The sequence below is a fragment of the Malaclemys terrapin genome, chromosome 1 (assembly GCF_027887155.1).
Source record: "Malaclemys terrapin pileata isolate rMalTer1 chromosome 1, rMalTer1.hap1, whole genome shotgun sequence".
Classification (NCBI taxonomy): domain Eukaryota; kingdom Metazoa; phylum Chordata; order Testudines; family Emydidae; genus Malaclemys; species Malaclemys terrapin.
In genome coordinates this window covers 81,671,078-81,695,211 of record NC_071505.1, presented here as the reverse complement: position 1 = coordinate 81,695,211, position 24,134 = coordinate 81,671,078, and the positions used below count along the sequence as shown (strand labels likewise).

Here is a 24,134-nt window from a genome sequence, read left to right as displayed (position 1 = left end):
CAATAGTTTAGTTATATATTATAGACTTATAGAAAGACCTTCTAAAAACGTTAAAATGTATTACTGGCACGCGAAACCTTAAATTAGAGTGAATAAATGAAGACTCGGCACACCACTTCTGAAAGGTTGCCGACCCCTGCTCTAGGGAAATTCTATAGCCGGTGTTATACAGGAAGTCAGACTAGATGATCACAGCGGTCACTTTTGGCCTTGGAAGCCATGAATAAAGCTTGAAATGTTCATATAATATCTAAATTTAAAATAATTTCTACAAAATGTAGCTCTTGATGAACAGTAGTGGAAGTAATTTTTCTTAATTATATTTAATCTAGTATGGTTAATCTCTGGCCAAAAAAAAAAAAAAAGATAGTGTAGCTCTAAGAGCAGAACAATGTGCATATAGCGTATTCCTTACAGGAAGAAATCCCTGGAATGCATGGCAATAAACATTTGCAACAGATATTTGCAAAGTTTAATACATATTTTCCACCTAAGCAATGTTTAGTTCATTGTTTAAAGTACATAAAAATGAAATTTACAAATACATTATGTTCATGTTCTTTATGCAGTGAATCTACAAGTTGAATTTTAAAAGTACCTGGATGAAATATTGAAAAATCTCAATGTTTAAAATGAAAAGCAACTATTTTAATAGTGTGTTAAATTAGATATATTGAACCATATATACAAACCCTAAACGTCTGACTTTGACCAATAAGGGAAAGAAAATTAAGAGTCAGGTTGGGTTTGAAATAAAGTTTCAGCTCTATTTTAATTTACAAAACTACAATATATCAAACATAAAACTAGTTGCCTGGTATTTTAAATACAGGGGAAGATTAGAAAGCTGGTTTTGTTATTTAAAGGAAGAAATTAAGTACCTTATTTTGGTAAGCTTATATTTCTTATCCCAATTTTGAAATGGCCAAATCAATGTATGTTACATTTTTAAAAGGCTAAAACTTTCAGGGTACGTTTTAAGAGGTCATTAATGATTCATGGAAAGTTTTGCAAAGCAGTCTATTCAGAGACTTGTCATTTTCTATATTTCTTCCCAAAACCCATTTTAAAACAAAAATTCCTCCAATTTTCTACTACTCTATTTATTCCCTGGTTGTAGTGAAACTAATTTTTTCTTTGACGCTGCTGTGGATTGATTATGTTGTCAGAGACAATCAGGGAGCAAAGAGAAAGAACAGATTAATGTCTTCAAAACACTGATCTTAATCCAAGTAATTTTCTTTACAGATAACGTCCCTCTGAAGTACTTCAACTAATTTCCCTACAGATAGGCATTCTGTTACTACTGCTTGTGTAATGTAGTCACATATAATGCTTGGTTTCTTATTTTCAATCTCTCCCCCATCAAAGCATACCCATATTAAGACATCACCACCACGTAGCTTAAATTCATGGCAGATGTTAAAGTATAACTGAGTTTAAAAAAATTAACACAAATGTAATAATTAACAATACAAACCTTTACAATCCTTACATATAAGCACACACAGACTGTATCTTGTACAGGCTAAGTCCTGTATAAAACTGCTTTTCATATAAGAAACAACAAGGAATTCCATAAACAAAACAACAACAACAAAAATCACAGAAATAATGATCTATGACTTTTTCCTTACTAAAGATGGTATTTTAATTATGTCCATCTTTGCTGGGGAGGAGAAGGAAAGTTGTCCCATTATATCATTAGTTATGGCTACAGTCCCACAGTTAGATCGATACATGTGGAACTTGTGTGCTATGTATTATGGGATGAGAAATGAGCAGAGGTTTTGTGGAGATTCAGATATTACGTGGAAAATTTTCAGCAATGAGTGATATACAGTACTGCAGGTTAACAGAAAAGCCCACCCTGAAATATGGACCAAATCCAAGACCTGAACTCAATGAAAGACTGACTCCATCTGATTGTAGGACTGGGGCCTGAACATGTATATTTAATTTTAACAAATACAACCACATTTAAAAAGTTATCTTACAGTGGTTCTGACAAAGCAATATACCATGCAACTGTTTCTCACACGAAGATTATAGAGCCTGATCTAAAGCCTATTGAAGTTAATAGGAATTTTTCTATGGACTTTGGACTGGTCCTATATGAAGCAATTTCAGACATTCATTTTTCTGCAGCAGGCAGAATTTAAACCTCAATTATCTAATGCTTAAAGCCAATTTGATCCAAAACAAAATACTCATTTACGTAAGCCATGCCAGTGAAAGAAAACTAGAGGCACACATTTAGTTTGGTTGTTTTCTTATTTTAACTCTGTATCAGAGTCAACACTGAAAACTTCCTGCATAATATCCATCCCAATCTTTTCTAATAAAATCTCTGCTTGTTTCTCATCCCCAACTACCCAGAGCCCTGCACAGATACAAATTTTGTATCTGCATCCAATTCGCAAACATGGTCTGTGGATATAAAGTAGATATCTGCAGATTTTCAGGGCTCTACAACTACACAGCTTTTGTTCTTGTATTGTAATTTTTTTCTTAATGTAGCATTCAGCTTCTGGAGCATTTTCCAACTTTATTTATTTATTTTTGGTTGGTCCCAAGTGTGTGTGTGTGGGGGGGGGGCAGGGAAGGGGGGGAGGGAGGGAGGGAGGGAAGCAGGCCCTCTCCTTTTTAAATAGGGGTTTCTTTTAGATTTTTGACTGCAACAAAGAGCCACACAGTTTATCACTGAAGTCAGACACTACAAGTCTGATAGTTTCTTTGTGTACCTTATTGCTCTCTAAAGCTCTCCTTGGAAATATGTAGACTATTATGCTGAAGTCCTTGCCCTCTGGTCCTGCTGAGAGCCCAACAGCCACATGTTTTTACCATGTGCTTGGTTTTCCTAAAGTTCAGTCTTATAGGCAACGACATATATGGATTTCAGTTATTTCACCCCCTCCCCCACATCTTTAAACTCACTTTCCACCTGCACTATTATAGTACCTAGGAATCCTAGTCACAGCCCAGGACCCCATCGTGCTAGGTGCTGTACAAACAAAGAACAAGACGACAGTTCCCTGCTCCAACGACCATACAATATAAGAGACAACAGATGGATACAGACAGAGGGTAAACAATCAGACAATATTGGACAGCATGAAGAGGTGATTTTCATGACCTTCAGATCAAGATAATAGGCATTCTCACACCCACTTCCTTTGTGTGGACTGGCTAGCTCACTCATCAAGGTGGTTTCTAATGGTTTTTAACAAGAAAACATCTAGCTACGCTGGGAGGCCTCCAAGACACCTGCTGACTCATTGTCACTGGCAAGCCATGACTCACATTCATTGTACTAAGTCAATAACTTACTGTTGCTTCCTAACAATCCTGCTCCCCAAGACAACTCTAGTTTGTTTGATCCACTTTTCTAACACATGGTAGATTCTTTAAGAGGTAAGGACTATCTTTAGGAGTGTGTAGTCTCTCCCTCAACTTAGTACAATACCTCCCTTCTACCCTGTGACATCCCTGAAGTCAAATGACCATTAAATATCACATTTCCCCCCCCCCCCCAAAAAAAAACAACCCATCAACCAACCAACCAAAAAAACCCCAGCAGTTATTTATCAGCAAGCATAAGAGCTTGCTGTTGGCAGTAGTAGCACATCTCAGTGGATTGGGGGTGTGGGGGAGGAAGAAAAGGAGACAGGAGACGACAGAAGCACTAAAAGTAACTGGGGCTAAAAGATAGTCTCCCATGAGCTCAACCATCCCCTACCTGGCTGGAAATTTCCAGCCAACAACTGTAGTGCAGTCATGTGTTTTTGATACCAGTGAATCTGCAAACACTGAAAATATAGGTGCAACAAGTAGCAGAATAGAGGGGTACTGTGCTTTGGTAGCTGCTGCCAGATGTTCTGGCTTGCTATGGGGGACAGAGCCTTGCAGCAATCTCCAGATCCAGCATGTCATACATATATCAGCCCTTGGTCCCAAGGTACTCCAGAATTAGGGTTCCCCAGAAAACAGACCAGTGGTTAGACCAAGAAGGCATGATGGGATCAGAGCGCTCTACTCTTGCACACTTCTAGGAAATCAAATCAAATTAAAAAACTTCAAGTGAGCCTTGGAGCCTGAGTTGGGGGATTCTTATCATATAGACTAAAGTCTCTTTAGATTAGTGGATATTGGTTCTGGACAGTAGCATAAAAGTTTTGCCCCAGTTTGTTTTGCATTTCAACCTGGGCAGGTTTAGGTTATAGTGAGTCTTGGCAGTCCTTGTTCAAGCTCTGTTCTAGTTGAAAAAGCAGACATTAAGATAATCTTAAACCTTTGCCTGTTTATAAAAGTGATGACTGAGCAACAAACTGTGGACTAGTTCCCCCATGTAACCACATATCTCTATTACCCTGCTCTGTTAGGGTGGGTGGGTGTGAGAGAGTCAGAGTAGGGTCTTCATCCCATTTGCAGCTTCTGGGAGCTACTGCAATACAAGTATCATCTTTGCTATTTTCTCTACCACCATTTCAGTTACAGAAGTTCATCAAACAGTCTCTACTCCACTAATATGAATAATCCAACCATCTGATATTTGTGCACTCACTTGTATATTGTTGGGGGGCGCAGGGTGGAGGGGGAAGAACTGAGGTTCACAGGAAACATTACTATCAGAAAGTAGCAAGTTTCAACACAAATTAGAAGGAAATACAACCTGTGCAGTTAGGTTCACTTTATTGAATACAGTCTGAAATCTGATAGCTACAGCAGTGTATAAACAAACTTTCCTATAATTCTAGGAAACAAATTGAAAAAGGTCTTCTACATTGTAGAAGGCAGCCATAACTGCTGATATTCATGCTTAGATATTGAAACTGAGCAACTGCACAGCTGCAGTGTAGAGTCTATGGCCTCATCCAAAAGAGGCTAAATAGTAAGGAGGGAAGATGTTAACACATCAACAAAGATGCTGGTATACCAATCTGATACATCAGTGACACACTGGGGTCCCCTGAAAGATAATGAAGTGTTTCCCCTTAAATCCAGTTTTAAAAAGCTTATTTCCAAAAGGTTTTTAATTTGATTACTGCAGTACTCTTGTGTCTGCAAAAAAAACAAGAGCTAAAAACCCCACAGGATTATGGTTCAGTACAGACTAAAACCGGAGGTTGATAGCTTTTTGGCTTGGTTGATTAGTTGCATAAGTTTGGCCAGAGAATCACAAGCACAAGCCACTTAACATTGCAAAAGCATACCAGCATCAGCACCTAACTAGCCTTGGAATCAGACAACTGAGGCCATTTACTTATTCTATGACCTTTCCCATCTAAAGCTGCAGTCTCTCCCACTGCCTGTGGATCACCACTTCAGATATTACTTGGTGGCCATTACAGAGCTCTACACCATTTTCTTCAAACATAACACTGTACATCTTGGACAGGATCCCAAGGATCCCAACATACCTTGTTAAAGAGACTGCAGCCTCACCCCTTCCACTCTCATCAAAAATATGACTTGGGAAGGCTCTGCGCAGAACCTTATTTGGAGGCATTTTAAATCCAAACCTCCCCTCCCCTAATAGACTGACCCTATTTTGATGATAAATTCCATGCTGAATTGTACAGCTGGATACTCAGTTCTTTGGCTGATCTTAATAGTTGCATTCAAAGTTACTCTACGTGAGATATATTTAGAAAAGATATTTATACCTGGTATTGATACTCTTTCAAGTACTCTTTTAATCTTGTTGGTAAAGGCAGTTCCAAGATCTTATTTGTACATTTGTTTATAGTTATTCTACAGTGATGTTGCAGAGATGGAATTGAAGTATAGAGAGGTTTGTTCAAATAAAGATGCACTATTCCATTTGATGAAGTTTCAGGCCCAGTTTTTCTATCCTTGCATGTAAGAACGTAGTATTCAATCAGATGGACCACACTATCAAATTGTTTAAGCCGAGATCTGACACATATGATGGAGTCCAGTCTGAATTTGCCGTCTTGATACTCGATACGCAGATTGGTTGGTCCAGCTGATGTTTTTACGGAGATAGTCAGTAGATACTCTGAATGGGAGCTGTCTCTAACCAAGAAAGTACCTTCAGGAGTATCTTGTAATCTCTCTTTGGCTTCAGCAACATTCATACTGCCCCAGTACCACCCTGTTAGAAGAGGGAGATGGTTTGTTGTTGTTTTTTCCTCCACAAAAAAAAGTTTTTGTAGAATCTTATTTCCTTTAATCACTAGAAAAAGCAAGAACTATAACTTGCAAAGAAGCAGGCATTGTATAATGTCTATTAAATATTTAACTTAGTTTATTGTATGGTGTCATCATGACCCTGTCAGATCACTATTTCCATGTGTATTCCTGTGTGAATAAGTATTAGATTTCAAAATTTGCTGGCAACTATCATGTACCATCCTGTGTACAACATTCCAAATAAGTTCATATCAAACTACATAAATGCTTGAAGTCAAGAATGATTCTACTTTTAATAATTCTGGTTAGCTTATTAGTCAAATGATACCTGTATTAGTTAGAAATAAGATAGTACAAGTAAGAGGCAATCCATGTTATGAGACAAGGCTTCCATTCTGGCAGTCTAATGAAGATAAAAATTGTGCATTTTGTAATGGCTTTGATTGTCCCTTGACCTGCAAGTATCCCTCACTTCAAAAACCAATAATTTCTAGAGCTGTATGATGAGCTATTTTTCCTTTTCCACATTTGAGTGATATAAATGTAACTGAAAAGGTTTTTAAAAGTGTATGGGAACATAAGAGGGCTAAGCTAAACTCTTCTGGACTTTGGGAAATTCAAGTTTGATACTATTTTTAACAATTTATTTCCCCCAGACAGTAATTCTGAATTCCATCTGGGATAACAATGCTATTTAAGTGTTTCATGATTTTATTAAAACTTAATTTTTATATATAAAGTGAAGCTATCTTTTTTTTTATAAACATGGTTCTCACAGAGAATTTGTAAGATTAGTTTTTCCACCAGATACCATCCTTCCAGAACAGGCGACTTGAAGTTATTGAGGATTTTTTAAAAGTTTTAAATTTATTTTAAAAATAAAAACCCAGTAATCTACAATTGGATTTATTCCCCCCCTTCATTGCTGCGTATGGGATTGAGATTTTGTCTCTTCCTTTTTCCTCTACCTAAAGATAGAGAGAGAGGAAACAAAGCCCCCTGAGCTGGTTTCTGAGAAGCAGTCACCACAGCAAGACAAGTTTTTTTTTAAACCAAAAGTTAAAAGCGATGTGGTTCCATGGCGCACAGCGCTGGGTGATCCAATGGAGAGCGGATTAGCACGAAATTGCTACAAATCGCGTGTCCGCCCGCAGCCCGAGGGAAGGGAGTCTGGGCAAAGCGGCTCCCCCGCGTCCCGCTGCCTAGCGGAGAGGCTGCTCGGCCGGGGCTAGCCGTGGGAAGAAGCCCCTCTGCCCGCGGAGTCGGAGGGGAGGGGAGCCAACCCCCGCCGGGATGGGGATGTGACCCAGCCTTCGGGCTAGTAGACAGTTTATTTGCCACTGAGGGGAGATACGGGACGCTCCCACCGGCCGGCCGCTGGCCAGACTCCCAGGGCCGGGGGAAGCAAGCCCGGCTCCGCAACGGGCAGCGCTAGGTTGAGGCACCTCCACGCCGAGGCTGCCAACATCTCCGCCTCCCCAAGCAGCAGACAAGTGCCCCGGGGCTAGGCCCGGCGCTAGCCCGGCCCAGCCGCGAGATGCGCGGTGCATGTGCCCGGCCGATCCCCCGGGAAAAGCGCCTGTCCCCCAACCCGCTCGCTTACCTGCCCGCCTCAGCTCCTCCATGGCCGCGACCAGGCGCTCCGCCGCCGCCCTCTCGGTCACCTCAGCCCCGGGACCCCGCCACTCGGTCCCGGCCCGCTCCGCGCCATCCGAGGACTCGGAAGAGCGCAGGGTCATTTGGGGGGAGGCAGAAGTCACCCGCCGGTCACAGCCCGGGAAGGACGGGGGGCTCCGCTCCAGCCCCGCGGCGCCCGGTTCTCAGCGCCGCTCGGACATGGCCCCAGCTCCTTGCCCGCCGCAGCCTGCAAGCCGAGAGAAGAGCGAGATTTACCGCCGAGCCCCAGCCCGCGCTTCCCCGCACCCAGCCCAGCGCCCACCTCGCGGGTGCCGGGCGGGCGGAGCGACCTCTCCCCGCGCCCAGTACGGGAAGGAGCCGCCCGCAAGCGGACGGGGCAGCCCCCCGCTCGGCGCGGAGATTCGCCTCCCCCGGAGCGGCGGACTTGGCTAGCAGCCCCGGGGGCGCAGCTCCAGCTGAGGGGCGAGTCCCCAACGTGCCCGCGCGGGGAAGGAGCGGAGGGGCCGCCTCGCTCCAGCCAGGGCACCGCCGCTGTTGCTGCTGTCGAGGAACACGCGGCCCCGCCAACAAGCCGCCTGGCGCGGCCGGCCGCAGAGGAAGGCGCCTGGGGAACCGAGCCCAGCTCTTACCTTCGCCTCACCAGCGTCCCTGGGTCAGTAGCCGGGCGGGGGACTTGGAGACAAGGAGAAGCCAGGTGGGGGCCGGCCCCCGGAGCCCTGCCCGTGGGGGCCGAGCAGGTTGCTCTTGTTCGCTGGGCGAGCCGCGCGCGGAAGCGGGAGGCAGACGGGGAGCCCCTCTCGCCCGCACCGCCCAGGCCTCTGCTAGGGGAGCGGGCTCGAGCCGCCGGGACAGCGGGCCACCCCCCGGCAGCACGGAGACGCGGGCACGTATTTAGCCCAGGGCGCCCCCCGCCTCTCCGAGCTGGTGACTGCACAGGCTGCTTTCCAGGAACTTTCCAGGAACCGCATCATGTGACAGCGCCAGCTCTGGCGCCTCCGCGCTGAAGGGGAGCCGGGCCGGAGCCGCCGTCGCCAGGCGTGGAGCAGCCCCAGCAGCCGTCCCTCCCATCGCGCACGGCAGGGAGGAGACACACCCGGCTGGGGTACAACACCGACCCCTCTGGCCCGGGCTAGGGGCCGGGGGAGGCCTCCCGGGGCTAGTGAATCCTCCCTACGCCGGCGCATCGCTGCCCTGCGGAGCCCCGTCCTTGGGCCCACGCGGTCTGGGGGCGCGGCCGGAGGTCGAGGAGGATAGGCTGGGGTCAGCAGGCGAGGCAGCACGTGTCAGGCGGCTGCTGTGATCGCAGCGTGGCTGGCGGACGCAGCCCGGGGCCAGGTGTCGCTGTAGGGTCGAGCCGCCCTCCCACGCCCTCTGCTCCCGTGTCGGCCACACATACCAGCTATTCCCTCTGTCCCGGGAGCCCAGCTCCGTTAGCGGGGCCGGGCTGATTGACCTAGGAAACCCTCTTCTCCTCCCGGGAGTGATCGTTGCTTTTCGGGTTACAAAACAGGGTCCCTCCTTAAGAACCGGGTGGCGCCCGTAGCAAGCGGATCGCCCTCACCTGGGGGCACCTCACCCTGCCTGCACGCCTTAGGAGTTGGGCGTCCCAGCCTGTCTCTACGCTTGATGTTGCTTCCTTTTCCCAGGGAAAGTCGGGACTCGGGAGCTGTAGCAGCACCTGAGCCTTGCGCAGTAATAAAAGGGCTCGGGAGTTCTCTTTCTCTGGGGAAATCAGTCTCAGGCCCATTAGGTACTTAAAGGGACACTGCCAAGAGTTAGAAACTCTTTATACAGATATTTTTATAGTTGAAACTCCTGCCCCCACACATCCAGGCACTTAAATATCTTATTATTAGAACCATCTACTAGTCTATTTTTCCATTTTTATATCATCTGTAAACCGCTTTTGGTGGGGCTCACAAAAATGGTGAACTGTAGTCCTTCTGCTGGCTTTGCATTAGCTCCTAAGTAATCAACGCCATTCAGCATTGCTTAGGGCTGTTGATGTTTTGGTAGGAGGCTTGAAAGGATTAGATTTTTGCCTGGAAATGTTGATAAATATGGATTTCACTGGACAGACACCTGTGAAAAATCTTTCCATTGATAATAATTGAAATTTACAGATAGGCAAAGTAAGAAAAATGCTGCTTGACAACTTTTTAAAGTTGATTTAAGGGTATTCAGTTCGTATATTTTGATGTGAGTTGACAGCTAGTGTTTTAACAGTTATAAAGTTATAAGTCTCAACATCCACTGTCATTGAATAATTATTGTCTAACCCCCTATTGTCTGATCCACCATAATTTCTGACAGCTGTGAACATTTAAAATTGATAAAAATATAAAAAGTACGCTTAAAAATAAACAATTATCTGTCAGATTATAAAATAAATATTGATTTGTGCCAACCCTATTTATTATTTAAAAGCAAGCAAAATAATAACCATGTTAATATCAGCTCTATTCAAAACAGGAAAAATGTCACGAATTGCCCAACAGAAGAGGGCAAAATTGGGATGGAAAATTGTTTTTAGGTATCATGAGATAAAGGATTAGAAAGATTTTTTAAAAATCCTAGAGACTCCATTAAAATACCTAATTGTATCTTTAAAAACTTAAAATCTGTGGCCCGGGAAAGATGCAAACATATGTATAACATTGCTAGGTTTTGTGGCATAGCAGGCAAAAGGGTGAGGTCTAGTGATAAGGTAATGTGAACTTTACTATTAATATGACTTCTGAATAAAAGAACGTAGGTAGAATATGTATATGGATTCACTGTCCATACAGAGAGAAAGCTCTGGGAGTGTCAAATGTCTTTTGAGTTCAGACTTTGGGGTAACTCCTGAAATAACTACTTTAACATCTGAAAGGGGGGACTGTTTCAAACAGCTGTGTTTTAAAAAAAAAAAAAAAAAGATTTGTAATATATAAACATAATGTTGAGGATGTGGACAAATGGAGAGAAAGATCTGAGTTAGTTTTGTTTAGTTTGCTAGTTGCCAAAAAGAATTGTTAATATTTAGCTGGCCACTTATACAATTCATGAGGCTCCCTTGAAATAATCTACTTTGCAAAGTGACTCTGTAAATATGGCATTGTGGGCTTCCATGTTTATAATGTCTCGGTGATTCCAGATCACATTTGTTTAGTATGAACAAAAAGATGGCTTTAATTACTGCCAGCATCTCAAATTCAAGATGGGAGTTAAAAATCAAGCAGGCTTCTTTCTGACTCATGCATTGTCACCAGTGATATAAAGTAATAAAGATTTTGAAAACCATATTCTGCTCCTATTTTCATCTGTGCAATTCAAATGTTTTCAGATTCAGCTCTCTGTTACTCCTGTAGAACTCATTTGTTTCCAATTGCACACATGTGATGGGAATCAGAATATGTCCATGTAGTTCGGAATTTAGTTAATTCTGATGTTGATGATGTGAGCACTTGAATAGGATTTAGCTCACTCTTTCAGAACTATGCTGCTTCTGCATTGTTAATAGGAGTTTTTTAAAAAAAGTAGTGCAAATGCATTTTTGTTGCTAAAATAATTGTGTCTCTGAAAATATGTTGGGAGTGGATCTGTTGCTCAGGAAAATGCTATTTTAATATGGTAGCTTTTCAGATTAGGACCACATTTTAAAGCCACTCTGATTCATGCTGGAAAACTTTGTAATGTATCCTACCTAGAGAAAAAAGCTGCCCTTATTACAGATTTGCTGTATGTATCTTCTCCTGTTTTGTTAGTGACATTTGTATGTAAATTGTATTTTAAGATTTCTTTTGCTCCTACTGTTTATTTCTCTTTGAAGTCCTAATCCCCTGTTTGTAAAATCACAACTGGCTGCTGTAAAAATGATTGTGATGTCACAAGAAGGAAATTATGACTTCAAATAGAGAATAAACCACAAGGACAAAGAAAGTTTTAAGAAGTAAATAACTTATTTTCATTCAAATATCACTATAAAAAGGCTAGAACAAAAATTAAATAGAAAGTATATCAGCAGGATCTCTTCTGAATAGAATGCTGTATTAAGTTTTCTGTTACAAGTTATTACCTTTTAAAAATAATGTTAAGGGACTGACAAATTTACAAAAGTGAGGAGATTCAAACTTAAGGCTACAAATCCATTGCTAAAAAATCACACCTTTGTGGCTCAATACTGTAGTTCAGGACATACTTAAGTTTATAGACTGTTTTGAGACCCCCATAAATACTTGTAGGCTTGACAGGATGAGTTAACAGTTCGCTGTTCCTACCTATAATTTGTTAGTCTATTTTCCTTTTGGCTTGTACGAGTCTTTCAAAATGTATAGGGGAGAGAAAACATTTTTTTAAATGTAGGAAAATATAATTCATTTAAATTAGCTGTGGGATTTGGGGGCATGTGCAGTATGTTAAACTATACAGTATATACATTAAACTCTTTTTCTAAAAATTGTCTGGATTGCAAACTGATGGTGCCCCTTTATCTTTTTTGGCACTGCTATTTTGGGTGCATACATGGTCTGTCCTGTACTACACAACAAAATTAGAGAGAATGGAGGAGAAGGAAAAAGGAGAAAAATGGAGAGAGGGGAGAAAAGAAATAGTAGTAAACTCAATTCTTAAAGTTTAGCACGGAGTAGTGCAAGCTGGAAAAAGGATTTTAAAATCTAGTCCCTAACAATGGTTCCTCTCGTCAAAAAGTCACAGATGTGAAGGGAGAAAGAGTTAATTTGCTACAAAACAGGGAGTTTAAAGTGATCATTTCAATTTGAACCAAAAGGTGTATTCTTGTGTCTCCGTGCTTTATGGAAACAATTCAAAGGGAAGTGTAACATACATGTATAGTTGAAACTTCCAGTTCTTGGAGTGTGTTGACAAGTTAATATTCTGAAGCTCTTCTGAGTATTCAAGACAGGTTAAGTCAGTTTTTAGGACCAATTCATCCAATGAAAGATTAAAAGCATGAATTTCAGAAGTCTCTTGGGAACCCTTTCCAGACACTTTCTACAATGCATAAATCTTCTTGTTTAGTCCAGTGCACTATCCAATAGTTGAACTGATGTACGTAGTTTTTGTACTATTGAGAATACTTATACACTTCTACCCCAATATAACGCAACCTGATATAACACGAATTTGGATATAACGCAGTAAAGCAGTGCTCCGGGGGGGCGGGCTGCGCACTCCGGCGGATCAAAGCAAGTTCGATATAACGCGGTTTCACCTATAACGCGGTAAGATTTTTTGGCTCCCGAGGACAGAGGTAGAGGTGTATTTTGAAAGTGCTGTTGAAAATCAGGAACAGAATACACTGACTGGCATGTCAGACATGCTTTCAGTGATGTGCTCACAAAGAGGAGGGGTGAGAGACTGGAGGATTTATTTGTGTATTTTCTCGTTTAAGCAAAATTCTTTTTTTCATAACCAAGGAGGGAGGCAATAGCTTTTGGCAAAAATGTGAAGTGCCTTTTGATGGAAATGTTTTTACTTTGTTCTTGAAAAGTATGCTGAGTTTATTGGCAGGTTAGCACAATGTTTTATTTGTGGAATGGAATGGAATGAGTGGAGGAGGGGGGCCTTCACCCAGATGATTGGCCAGGTTAAGGTTGCTTTGTGCTGCTAAGTAGATGTAAAGCAGGTTTATCCAGCTACTGAGGGGAATATATGGACAGTGTAAATGAGCCTTTCCTAATTCTTTCCATCCCTGACCCTCAAAGCCCCGGTGCAGGATATATAACTAGAACATCCTTGTACTCTGACAATTCCCAACTGCTGGAATAGCTCCTTGGCCAGGGCATATATTTCTTAAGGAGTTCAGTATTGTTTCCCAAGCATCCCCAATTACTAATTATTTGCTGTATTTTGACAACTCCTTACCAGAATTAATTTAAATAACCCTTTATAGCCACCAGCCCTCCACACCATCCCACTTTTGTAACAACCAGTCAAATACCCTAGCTTCTGGGCTGAGAAATGGGCATGCCAAATTTCAGGCCTTGCAAATTATAACAAGCAAGTTTTACATACACCCCAAGAACAGGGTTTTTAATGGAACCCCTGAAGACTCCTTTGGTTCCTGACTCTGCAGCCAGGAGGGGAAGGAGAAGGGCTGCTTCTTCTACAAACTGTTTAGGTTCTTTCCATCAGTTTTATGGATTGAGTTAGATAGTTCCTAAAACGTAAATAAATACAACAGAGATACAACAAATATTTTTGTAAATGGGATTGGCCTGCTCTTTCCAGCCACTGAAGGAACAGAATGTTTTTATGAAATAAATCATGATTTCTATCAAATAATTTTCCTGTTAGCTGCCACCAGTATTTCCTGCCATTTTAGCTATTTAGATGTGAATTCTTAATATTCTTTATGAATATGAAAGTGCTAAATGAGAATACTCATAGATTCAGTATACTCAGTCATTTTTCTTTTGTAAATCGCTGAAGTTGTCAAAAGACTCTCTAGTTATAAAAGAAATCCAGATCAGGAGATATCTGAATTAAAAGAGCAAAATTAAATGACAAAATAAAAAGACCTGAAGAAGGGCTCTGTGTAGCTTGAAAACTTGTCTTTTTCACCAACAGAAGTTGGTCCACTAAAAGATATTGCCTCACCCACCTTGTCTCTCTACAATAAAAATAGGTTTCAGAGTAGCAGCCGTGTTAGTCTGTATCCACAAAAAGAACAGGAGTACTTGTGGCACCTTCAATCCTTCATCTTCAATCCTGCTTCATACCTCTGGAGGAACTTTGCTACAAACTGAAGCTCTGAACAAAGGACTGAGGACCCATCTCAGCGGGGGATGTACTCCAGAGACTTGATTTGAACCTGCAGTTTATTCCATCGCTGCTGCAAGCCTGAACCAAGAACTTTGCCATTACTGTATGTAATTGATTCCATTTAACCAATTCTAACTCTCATCTCTATCTTTTTCCTTTTATGAATAAACCTTTAGATTTTAAAAAAGAAGAACAGGAGTACTTGTGGCACCTTAGAGACTAACAAATTTATTAGAGCATAAGCTTTCGTGGACTACAGCCCACTTCTTCGGATGCATATAGAATGGAACATATAATGAGGAGATATATATACACACATACAGAGAGCATAAACAGGTGGGAGTTGTCTTACCAACTCTGAGAGGCCAATTAATTAAGAGGAAAAAAAAAAACAAAAAACTTTTGAAGTGATAATCAAGCTAGCCGAGTACAGACAGTGTGATAAGAAGTGTGAGAGTACTTACAAGGGGAGATAGTCAACGTTTGTAATGGCTCAGCCATTCCCAGTCCTTATTCAAACCGGAGTTGATTGTGTCTAGTTTGCATATCAATTCTAGCTCTGTAGTCTCTCTTTGGAGTCTGTTTTTGAAGTTTTTCTGTTGTAATATAGCCACCCGCAGGTCTGTCACTGAATGACCAGACAGGTTAAAGTGTTCTGAGTACTCAGTTAAAGTGTTTTGAGTACTCAAAAACCAGTGGGAGAACACTTTAACCTGTCTGGTCATTCAGTGACAGACCTGCGGGTGGCTATATTACAACAGAAAAACTTCAAAAACAGACTCCAAAGAGAGACTACAGAGCTAGAATTGATATGCAAACTAGACACAATCAACTCCGGTTTGAATAAGGACTGGGAATGGCTGAGCCATTACAAACGTTGACTATCTCCCCTTGTAAGTACTCTCACACTTCTTATCACACTGTCTGTACTCGGCTAGCTTGATTATCACTTCAAAAGTTTTTTGTTTTTTTTTTTCCTCTTAATTAATTGGCCTCTCAGAGTTGGTAAGACAACTCCCACCTGTTTATGCTCTCTGTATGTGTGTATATATATCTCCTCATTATATGTTCCATTCTATATGCATCCGAAGAAGTGGGCTGTAGTCCACGAAAGCTTATGCTCTAATAAATTTGTTAGTCTCTAAGGTGCCACAAGTACTCCTGTTCTTCTTTTTGCGGATACAGACTAACACGGCTGTTACTCTGAAACTTTAGATTTTAGATTCTAAAGGATTGGCAGCAGCGTGATTTGTGGGTAAGATCTGATTTGTATATTGACTTGGGTCTGGGGCTTGGTCCTTTGGGATCAGGAGAACCTTTTTCTTTTACTGGGGTATTGGTTTTCATAACCATTTGTCCCCATAACGAGTGGCACTGGTGGCAATACTGGGAAACTGGAGTGTCTAAGGAGATTGCTTGTGAGACTTGCGGTTAGCCAGTGGGGTGAGACCGAAGTCCCCTTAGTCTGGCTGGTTTGGTTTGCCTTAGAGGTGGAAAAACCCCCAGCTTTGGGCTGTAACTGCCCTATTTGAGCAATTTGTCCTGAGTTAGCACTCTCAGTTGGGTTCCGCCAGAACTGCATCCGAAGAAGTGGGCTGTAGTCCACGAAAGCTTATGCTCTAATAAATTTGTTAGTCTCTAAGGTGCCACAAGTACTTCTGTTCTTTTTACAATAAAAATATTATTTTCCTGCAGAGATTGTGGTGAGAGAAAAGGATCGTTTCCTTTATTGGATGGCTAGATGAATGGTTGCCAGCAAACCTAGAACTCTGAACATAATCTTCTTCCTTTTTTCTTTCTCATTTGTTTCCTCTCTGTTTCTTTGCTTTGGTGTTGGTGTTGGTGGTAGTGCGTGTGTGGGAAGATATGGCACTAGGACCCTTCTCTCATCTCATTATATGCTTTATATTATAATGTTTATATTGTGGTAGCACCTAGAGGCCTCAACCAGGTTGGAGCCTCATTGTGCTAGGCACTGTACAAACATACTTAAGGAACTTTAAGAAACATGTCAAATTCAGTATTTTCATAAGTTTTGCAAATATATTAACTGTATTTTGAAGTAAAATAGAAACACACATTGACTTGATACTTTGGGAACTGATTGGAAATGCTGGTGCAGAGGAGGTGGAACCTGATGGCACCGAGAATCAAACATAAATCATAGCATTCCATACACATATACAGATCCTGTCATATTAAAGGATCTCAAGGACTCTACCAAATAATGGGGCAAATCCTGTTCTTCTTTGAGTGAGACCAGAGAGGGAGCGCTCTTACCCGGCCAAGATCAAGGAGCCAGCCACTGTGAGACCCCAGTTGGGTCACACCACCTCGGTCCCTTCACCTGCTAGGGTCACGTCAACCCCCGCCCTGGTGGCGGCACAGTTGAATCCGGACCCTCCCCATTTGCCGGCCCCACGGAGCCAACAGCTACAGCTCCCATCGACTCCTGAGGCATTTGTGGCAGCCCATGACTTGTTACGCCATATGGCGCCGTTTTTCCCTCCCAGGAGGAACAAATCGCTAGAACTGGGCAGTCCCACGGCACTGTCAAGGGGAAAGTCAGCGATGATGTCACGGCACTCACCATTCCCAAACCTCCACCCAGCAGGAATGGCCCAGATGTGGGAGCCATGCTGGTCCCCTAGCCCATGCCACAAACTGTTGGTGCCCAGCAGTGCAGCTCCTTAGTGCAGCTCCTCAGAGACCTCAGAGTCAGAGTCTGATCCATTTGCTCAGACAGGAGTAGGAGCAGGAGATCAAGGATCGTCATGCTTACCCAGCACCGTGGCCTGCCCCCTGGCAACAACTGACGCAGTGGCTCTTCTGGAAACCCTGGGCTTTCCACCAAAGCCAAGGGCGAAGCCAGGGGTCCCAGTCTAGAGTGGCGTCGGTATCTTCAGTTACATTTATACCAGCTCCGGCGCCTTCGGGAGTACCAGGAGTGGCTCTGGCTTGCAGTTCTGTGTTTCTAACCAGCGGGCCATTGTTAGCAGGTACTGCTGTAATACTTGTGGAGCAATGGCTAAGTTTACAGAGCTGCTCCCGCAGGACTGCCATGCCGAGTTTTCAACACTGGTGGAGGAGGGGAAGCTTATCTCCTAAGCCTCACTATAGGCCGCTCTGGATGGGGCAGATGCGGCTACTCAGGTTACGGCCACAGGGATTGCCATGAGAAGGAGCTCCTGGCTACAGATGTCTGGTCTGCCTTATGAAGTCCAGCAGACTATCCAAGATCTTCCCTTTGAGGGTTCAGCTCCCTTTTTCCGAAAAGACAGTTAAAAAGGCTGTATAGCCTAAAGGACTCGAGAGTCACCCTCAAGTTGCTGGGCCTCCACACTCCTGCCACACAGCGGAAGTACTTCAGGCCGCAACCCCCTCCACGGTTCTACCAAACACAGAACCGGCAGGACGGTTCCCAGAGGAGGAACAGGAGTGTCAGGAAAAGACAACACCCGTCCTCAGGCCATGACTCTGGCCGATCCAAGTCATCTTTGGGCCAGAAACAGGCCTTTTGAAGGTGTGCACAAGGACAGTGCACCAGTGCATGGACTGAATCCAACCACCTTATCGTCTCGTCCTGACTATCCCCTTTCTACCCTGCATGGGCCCATATCACATCGGACTGATGGGTGCTCCGCACGGTAGAAAGGGGATACTCACTCAAATTCTTGGCCCTCCTGCCCTTCCACCCTCCTAACCCCTCCCTCACGAGCAACTCTTCAGACAGGAGGTGCACTCATTCCGATCACTGGGAGCAGTGGAAGAGAAGCCCTAAGCAAGGGCTTCTATTCCCGGTATTTCCTAATACCGAAAGCCAAAGGGGCTCAGGCCCATCCTAGACCTGCGAGAGCTCAACAGGTTCATGAAGATACTCAAGTTCCACATGGCCACTTTGGCCTCCATCATCCCTTCCTTGGAGCCAGGGGACTGGTATGCCACCCTCGACTTGAAGGACGCATAATTTCATGTAACAATCACAGTGTTCCACAGAAGGTACCTCAGGTTTGTGGTGAGCAACAACCACTTCCAGTTCACAGTCCTTCCGTTCGGCCTGTCAGTGGCGGCTTGAGTATTTACCAAATGCATGGCAGTCGTGGCTGCAGAGGCGGCAGGTACAGGTGTTCCTATACCTCGACGACTGGTTGATCAAAGGCTGCTCTAGGGCCCAAGTGGAGGCACAAGTAGACTTCATAAGAACAACATTTGACAGACTGGACCTTCTCCTGAATGTGAGGAAATCTATGTTGTTCCCGGTTCAGTGGATAGAATTTATAGGGGCGGTACTGGACTTGACACCGGCCAGGGCATCCCTTCTGGAAATGAGGTTCTGGACCTTGGGGTGATATCCTTCAAAGTCTCAGGCAGTTCCCCACCACCACAGCAAGGAATTGCCTGAAACTCCTGGGACACATGACTGCTTGTACCTATGTGGTGCAACACGCCAGGCTTAGACTCCAGCCACTTCAATCATGGTTAGCCTCAGTGTATTGGCTGGGTTGGGACAGTTTGGACAGGGTCATGACTGTGCCTTGTGCAGTCCACGACTCCCTCCTGTGGTGGCTTGACCCGCAGGTAGTGTGTGCAGGGGTCTCCTTCACCAGCCCCCAGCCATCCCTCTCACTAGTGATGGACGCGTCAGCCTTGGGGTGGGGAGCACATCTGGGAGACCTCAGGATGAAAGGCCTCTGGTCTCAGGCGGAACTCGCTCTCCACATCAATGTCAGAGAGCTGAGCAGTCCGCCTGGCATGCCAGACTTTTGCCCACTTTCGCAGGGAGATATGTATCAGTTATGACAGACAACACCACAGTGATGTTTTATATCAACTGATGGGGGGGTGCATGTTTCTCTCCCCTGTGCCAGGAAGGCTTCAGGCTGTGGGACTTTAGTGTGGAGCATTCAATACACGTGCAAGCATCTTACCTCCCTGGAGTACTGAACGAGTCGGTGGACCATCTCAGCAGGTTGTTCCACGGCCACGAGTGGTCCCTATGCCCGGATGTCACAAACTCCATCTTCCAACGGTGGGGCTTTCCCCAAATAGACCTGTTTGCAACACGATGCAACAGGAAGTGCCAGCAGTTTTGCTCCTTCCTGAATCACAGCCCGGGCTCCATTGCGGATGCGTTCCTCCTCCCGTGGGGAAGCCATCTCCTATACGCATTTCCACCTATCCCTCTCGTTCACAGGTGCTTCTCAAGATACGGAGGGAAGAAGCTTCGGTGGTATTGATAGCTCCAGCCTGGCCCCGCCAACACTGGTACACGTCTCTCCTGGAAATGTCCATGGACGCCCCAATCACCTTGCCACTCTTCCCGGACTTGATTACTCAGGATCACAGCCCTCTCCAACACCCAAACCTCAAATTGTTGCACCTCATGGCGTGGAAGCTCCATTGCTGAACCTGATGGAGTTCTCCTGCTCAGACCGGTTAGACAAATCCTCGTTGGCCGTAGGAAACCTTCCACCAGGGTTACCTACCTGACCAAATGGAAGAGATTTTCAATTTGGTCGGTGCAACACTGTCCATCTCCGATGCTTGCCTCCATACCACTTATACTGGACTACCTTCTCCATCTTAAGCAGCAGGAGTTGTCCATGTCGTCAGTAAAGGTTCACTTGGCCGCCATTTCGGCCTTCCATCCAGGCGCAGAGGGCCAGTTGGTCTTTACCAACCCTGTGGTCAGCCGTTTCCTGAAAGGTCTTGACAGGCTATACCCACACGTCCGACAACCGGTCCCAGCCTGGGACCTCAATCTGGTTGTGACGTTGCACTCTATATGATTTTATGAAAATATGCTAATGAGTGTGACTATAAAGTAACTGGAATATGCTGCATGCAAAAGGTCTCTTGTAAGGTATAATTACAAAGCTTATAATCTACTGGGTGTGGTCATCCTATTTGTATGTATGTATCATTCTTGTATATGAAACTAGAAATATGAAATATAACTCTGAGGGTCTATTGTAATTATGCAAAGTGAGGGCCATTAATGGTGGTTTGGAATCTTGATGGCTCCCATTAACCAGGACAATTAACTGTGGATGGCTCTGTTTGCTTGCAGGCCTTCCTGTAAATCAGGCAGGGAGGAATGAAGGCTTAGGGTCTCACAGGACGTGTGACCATGTCACCTGGTACTGGAATCCATCTTAAACCTGGTGCTTTTCCATTTAGAAGGAGGGGTGGAGACCAGAGAGACAAAAGATTCCCGCCTTGTGCCAAAGCTATATAAGGGGGTGGAACAGAACAAAGGGGATTGCAATCATGAGAAATCCCCTAGCTATCACCTGAGCTGGAACAAGGGCTGTACCAGGGGAAAGGATTGTGCCCAGAGTAGGAAGGTGTCCAGTCTGTGAAAGAAACTTATTGAAACAGCTCTGAGGGTGAGATTTTATCTGTATTCGGTTTTATTACTGTACTAGGCTTAGACTTGCGTGTTTTATTTTATTTTGCTTGGTAATTCACTTTGTTCTGTCTGTTATTACTTGGAACCACTTAAATCCTACTTTTTTATTTAATAAAATCCTTTTAACTTATTAATACATACTCTGGGTTAATTAATATCTTGGGGGGAGGGGAGCAAACAGCTGTGCATATCTCTCCCTCAGTGTTATAGAGGGCGAACAATTTATGAGTTTATCCAGTATAAGCCTGCAGCTTTTGGGGGATGTTGTTCAGACCTGGGTCTGGGTTTGTAGCAGGCTAGCATGTCTGGCTCAAACCAGACAGGGCACTGAAGTCCCAGGCTGCCAGGGAAAACGGGCTTAGAGGTAGTATAGACATATCAGTTGGCAGTTCCCAAAGGGGTTTTTGTGATCCAGCCCGTCACACTGGTCCTTTCCAAACTGATGGGGTCACCCTTTGAACCACTGGCGATGTGCTCCCTGCTCTACCTCTCATACAAGGTGGCGTTTCTGGTAGTTATAACCTCGGCCAGGAGGGTGTCTGAGCTCAAGGCCCTAGCATCAGAGCCTCCTTACACGGTGCTCTATAAGGACAAGGTTCAACTCAGGCCTCACCCAGCTTTCCTCCCAAAGGTTGTCTCCCAGTTTCACATCAACTGACATCTTCTTCTCAGTGTTCTATCCTAAGTCACACTCCAGCACCAGGGAGCAGAGGCTTCACTTGTTGGCCGTCCACAGAACACTAGCCTTCTATATTGAAAGGACAAAACTGTTCCAGAAGTCCACTCAACTGTTTGTGGCCATGGCAGACAAGATGAAAGGTCTTCCAGTCTCCTCTCAACAAATTTCGTTGTGGATCACGTCCTGCATCCGTGACTGCTATAACCTGGCAGGGCACACTCCATTAGGGTGAAGGCTTCTTCAGTAGCGTTCCTGGCGCAGGTTCCCACCCAGGAAATATGCAGAGCAGCAATGTGGTCCTCTATCCATACCTTTACATTGCATTATGCTATCACTCAGCAGGGCAGAGACAACGCAGTCTTTGGTAGAGCAGTGCTCCAGTCATCTGAACTCTGACCCCGACTCCAGAACTTAGGGCTAGGAGTCACCTGGTTGGAATGAACATGAACAAGCACTCGAAGAAGAAAAAACAGTCACTCACATTCTTGTAACTGTTGTTCTTCAAGATGTGTTGTTCATGTCCATTCCAATACTCACCCTCCTACCCCTCTGTCAGAGTAGCTGGCAAGAAGGAACTGAGGGGGTGGCGGGTCGGAAGGGCTCTATATTGAGCGGCATAGAGGCACGACTCCAGGGGGCGCCTAGGCTGACTGGACGAATCATAGGCGCTGACTCTGTGGGTGCTCTGGGGCTGGAGCATCCATGGGGAAAAATTAGTGGATGCGCTGTCCGCACTAGCAGACAAGCTCTCCTCCTCCCCCATCCCCCACCGAGTGCGCTGCATCCCCGCTCCTCTGCCTACCTCCCAGCGCTTCCCACCCAGCCATTTGGCAGCGTGCTGGGAGGGAGGGGGAGGAGTGGGAACATGACATGCTCAGGGGAGGAGGTGGGGAAGAGGCGGGGCTGGGGTGAGGATTTGGGGGCGGAGTTGGGGCAGGACAGGGGTAGAAGGGGCAGAGGGGGTTGCGCACCCACTGGCAGGAGCAGAAGTCGATGCCTATGTGACAGATGCTGCTAGGGGAAAAATCTTCCGGCTGCCATTCATGGAGCGCGCGCGCACACCTGATTGGAATGGACATGAACAACATGTCTCGAAGAACAACAGTTACGAGAAGGTGAGTAACTGTTTTTTCCATGGCTTTTTTCTGTTGCGGAGTCATATATGTACAAACATATATTAAAGGTAAGTAAATACTGCAAAACGTCTGTGAACTTTAGTTCACATTTTAAAATACATTTACTTCAAATGTACTCCGACCCCTGTTATGTTCTGTTGCTGTGAATATTATAGCAAATGAGTTCGTAGGTAAGGATCTTCTTGGAAACAGCAAATTTTAAGTAAATATTAGTGAATATTCACTGAATGTGAATTTTAAAGGTCAGATCACAATATAAGGAGGTATAGCTGCAACATTCAGGCACTTGTATTTCTGGCTGAGATAGAGGGCACAGACACTATCATGTTTCTTCTGTGTAGACTCCCTTGAAGTTCTGGATATTTTAAAATTGTGTACACACACACACACACACACACACACACACTCTCTCTCTCTCTCTCTCTCTCTCTCCCAAAATCCCACACATAGCACAGCTGGATGCACTATGATATTTCTGCATTAGTGTTCTAGAAGTTGCCAGGAAAAAACAAGAATTTACACTTCAAGGAGCCCAAAAGTTTTTCTTCACAGTTGTTAGTTCTGTGGCTCAAGGTAGAAGAAAGGAGTCTGTGTTTCTGGCAGACAATATGTAGGCAATCGTCCCATCCTCGGCCAGACTATGGGTAATTAGCATTTGTTTGGTGGCAAAAAGTCAGCTCTGAAGCTAATAGGGAAAATTAAAACAGGACATAATAGCAGACAGTTCCAAAGAAGAGAGCTGCGAGGTACCCAAAGTAAGAAAAAGACAGTACTTTTTAAGACTGTACTTTTGTTTAATTGGCCCAGTGTAACCAAATTCAGACCTGTTGTTGCGGTGACATTGTCATTGTTGTCTTTTTTAAAGATGAACTAGAAAACAAACTTGAGATCCCTGAATAGGGTTACCATATTTAAAAAATTAAAAAAGAGGACACTCCACGGGCCCAAGCCCTGCCCCTTTCCCACCCGGCGCCGCCCCTTACCCACCCCGCCCCTGGCCCAACTCCGCCCTTTCTCTGCCCCTTCCCCAAAGTCCCCGCCCTAACTCCCCCTCCTCCCTCCCAGCCATGCGAAAAGGCTGCCTGAGCGCTACCGGCTTTACGGTTTGCCGGGCAGCCTCCAAACCCTGCACCCCCGGCCGGCGCTTCCCCAGCACAGCTGGAGCCCGGGAGGGGAAGCGCCCAGCCGGGGGCGCAGGGTCTGGAGGCTGCTCGGCAAACCATGAAGCCGGTAGCACTCGGGCTTCGGGCAGCCCCTATGCCTCTGGACCCTGCGCCCCCGGCTGGGCACTTCTCCTCCCCGGACTCAGACTTCGGCTCTGTTTAAGAGCCAAGCTGCCTGAGCCAGC

The 24,134-nt window shown here is 44.8% G+C and overlaps 1 protein-coding gene and 1 long non-coding RNA gene across 5 annotated transcripts in view; one reads left to right on the top strand and one right to left on the bottom strand.

The window, feature by feature from the left end:
- The window catches only part of SOCS2 (suppressor of cytokine signaling 2), a 28,470-nt gene extending 19,525 nt beyond the window's left edge, over positions 1-8,945 (bottom strand). For all 4 annotated transcript variants that reach the window (XR_008444896.1, XM_054028063.1, XM_054028056.1 and 1 more), the window contains exons 1-3: positions 8,424-8,945; positions 7,760-8,020; positions 5,667-6,118 (exon numbers count right to left, since the gene is read on the bottom strand). Coding sequence is in view for 3 of the 4 variants with exons in the window: in XM_054028063.1 (XP_053884038.1) it covers positions 5,667-6,118; positions 7,760-7,895 (588 nt within the window). In the remaining variant the exon portion in view is untranslated. The remainder of the gene's footprint in view (positions 1-5,666; positions 6,119-7,759; positions 8,021-8,423) is intronic.
- On the top strand, positions 8,845-21,105 carry LOC128837174 (uncharacterized). The gene is made up of 3 exons (XR_008444911.1): positions 8,845-8,896; positions 14,423-14,662; positions 19,754-21,105. It is a non-coding gene; the product is annotated as an uncharacterized LOC128837174 (long non-coding RNA).
- Positions 21,106-24,134: the final 3,029 nt, after the last annotated feature.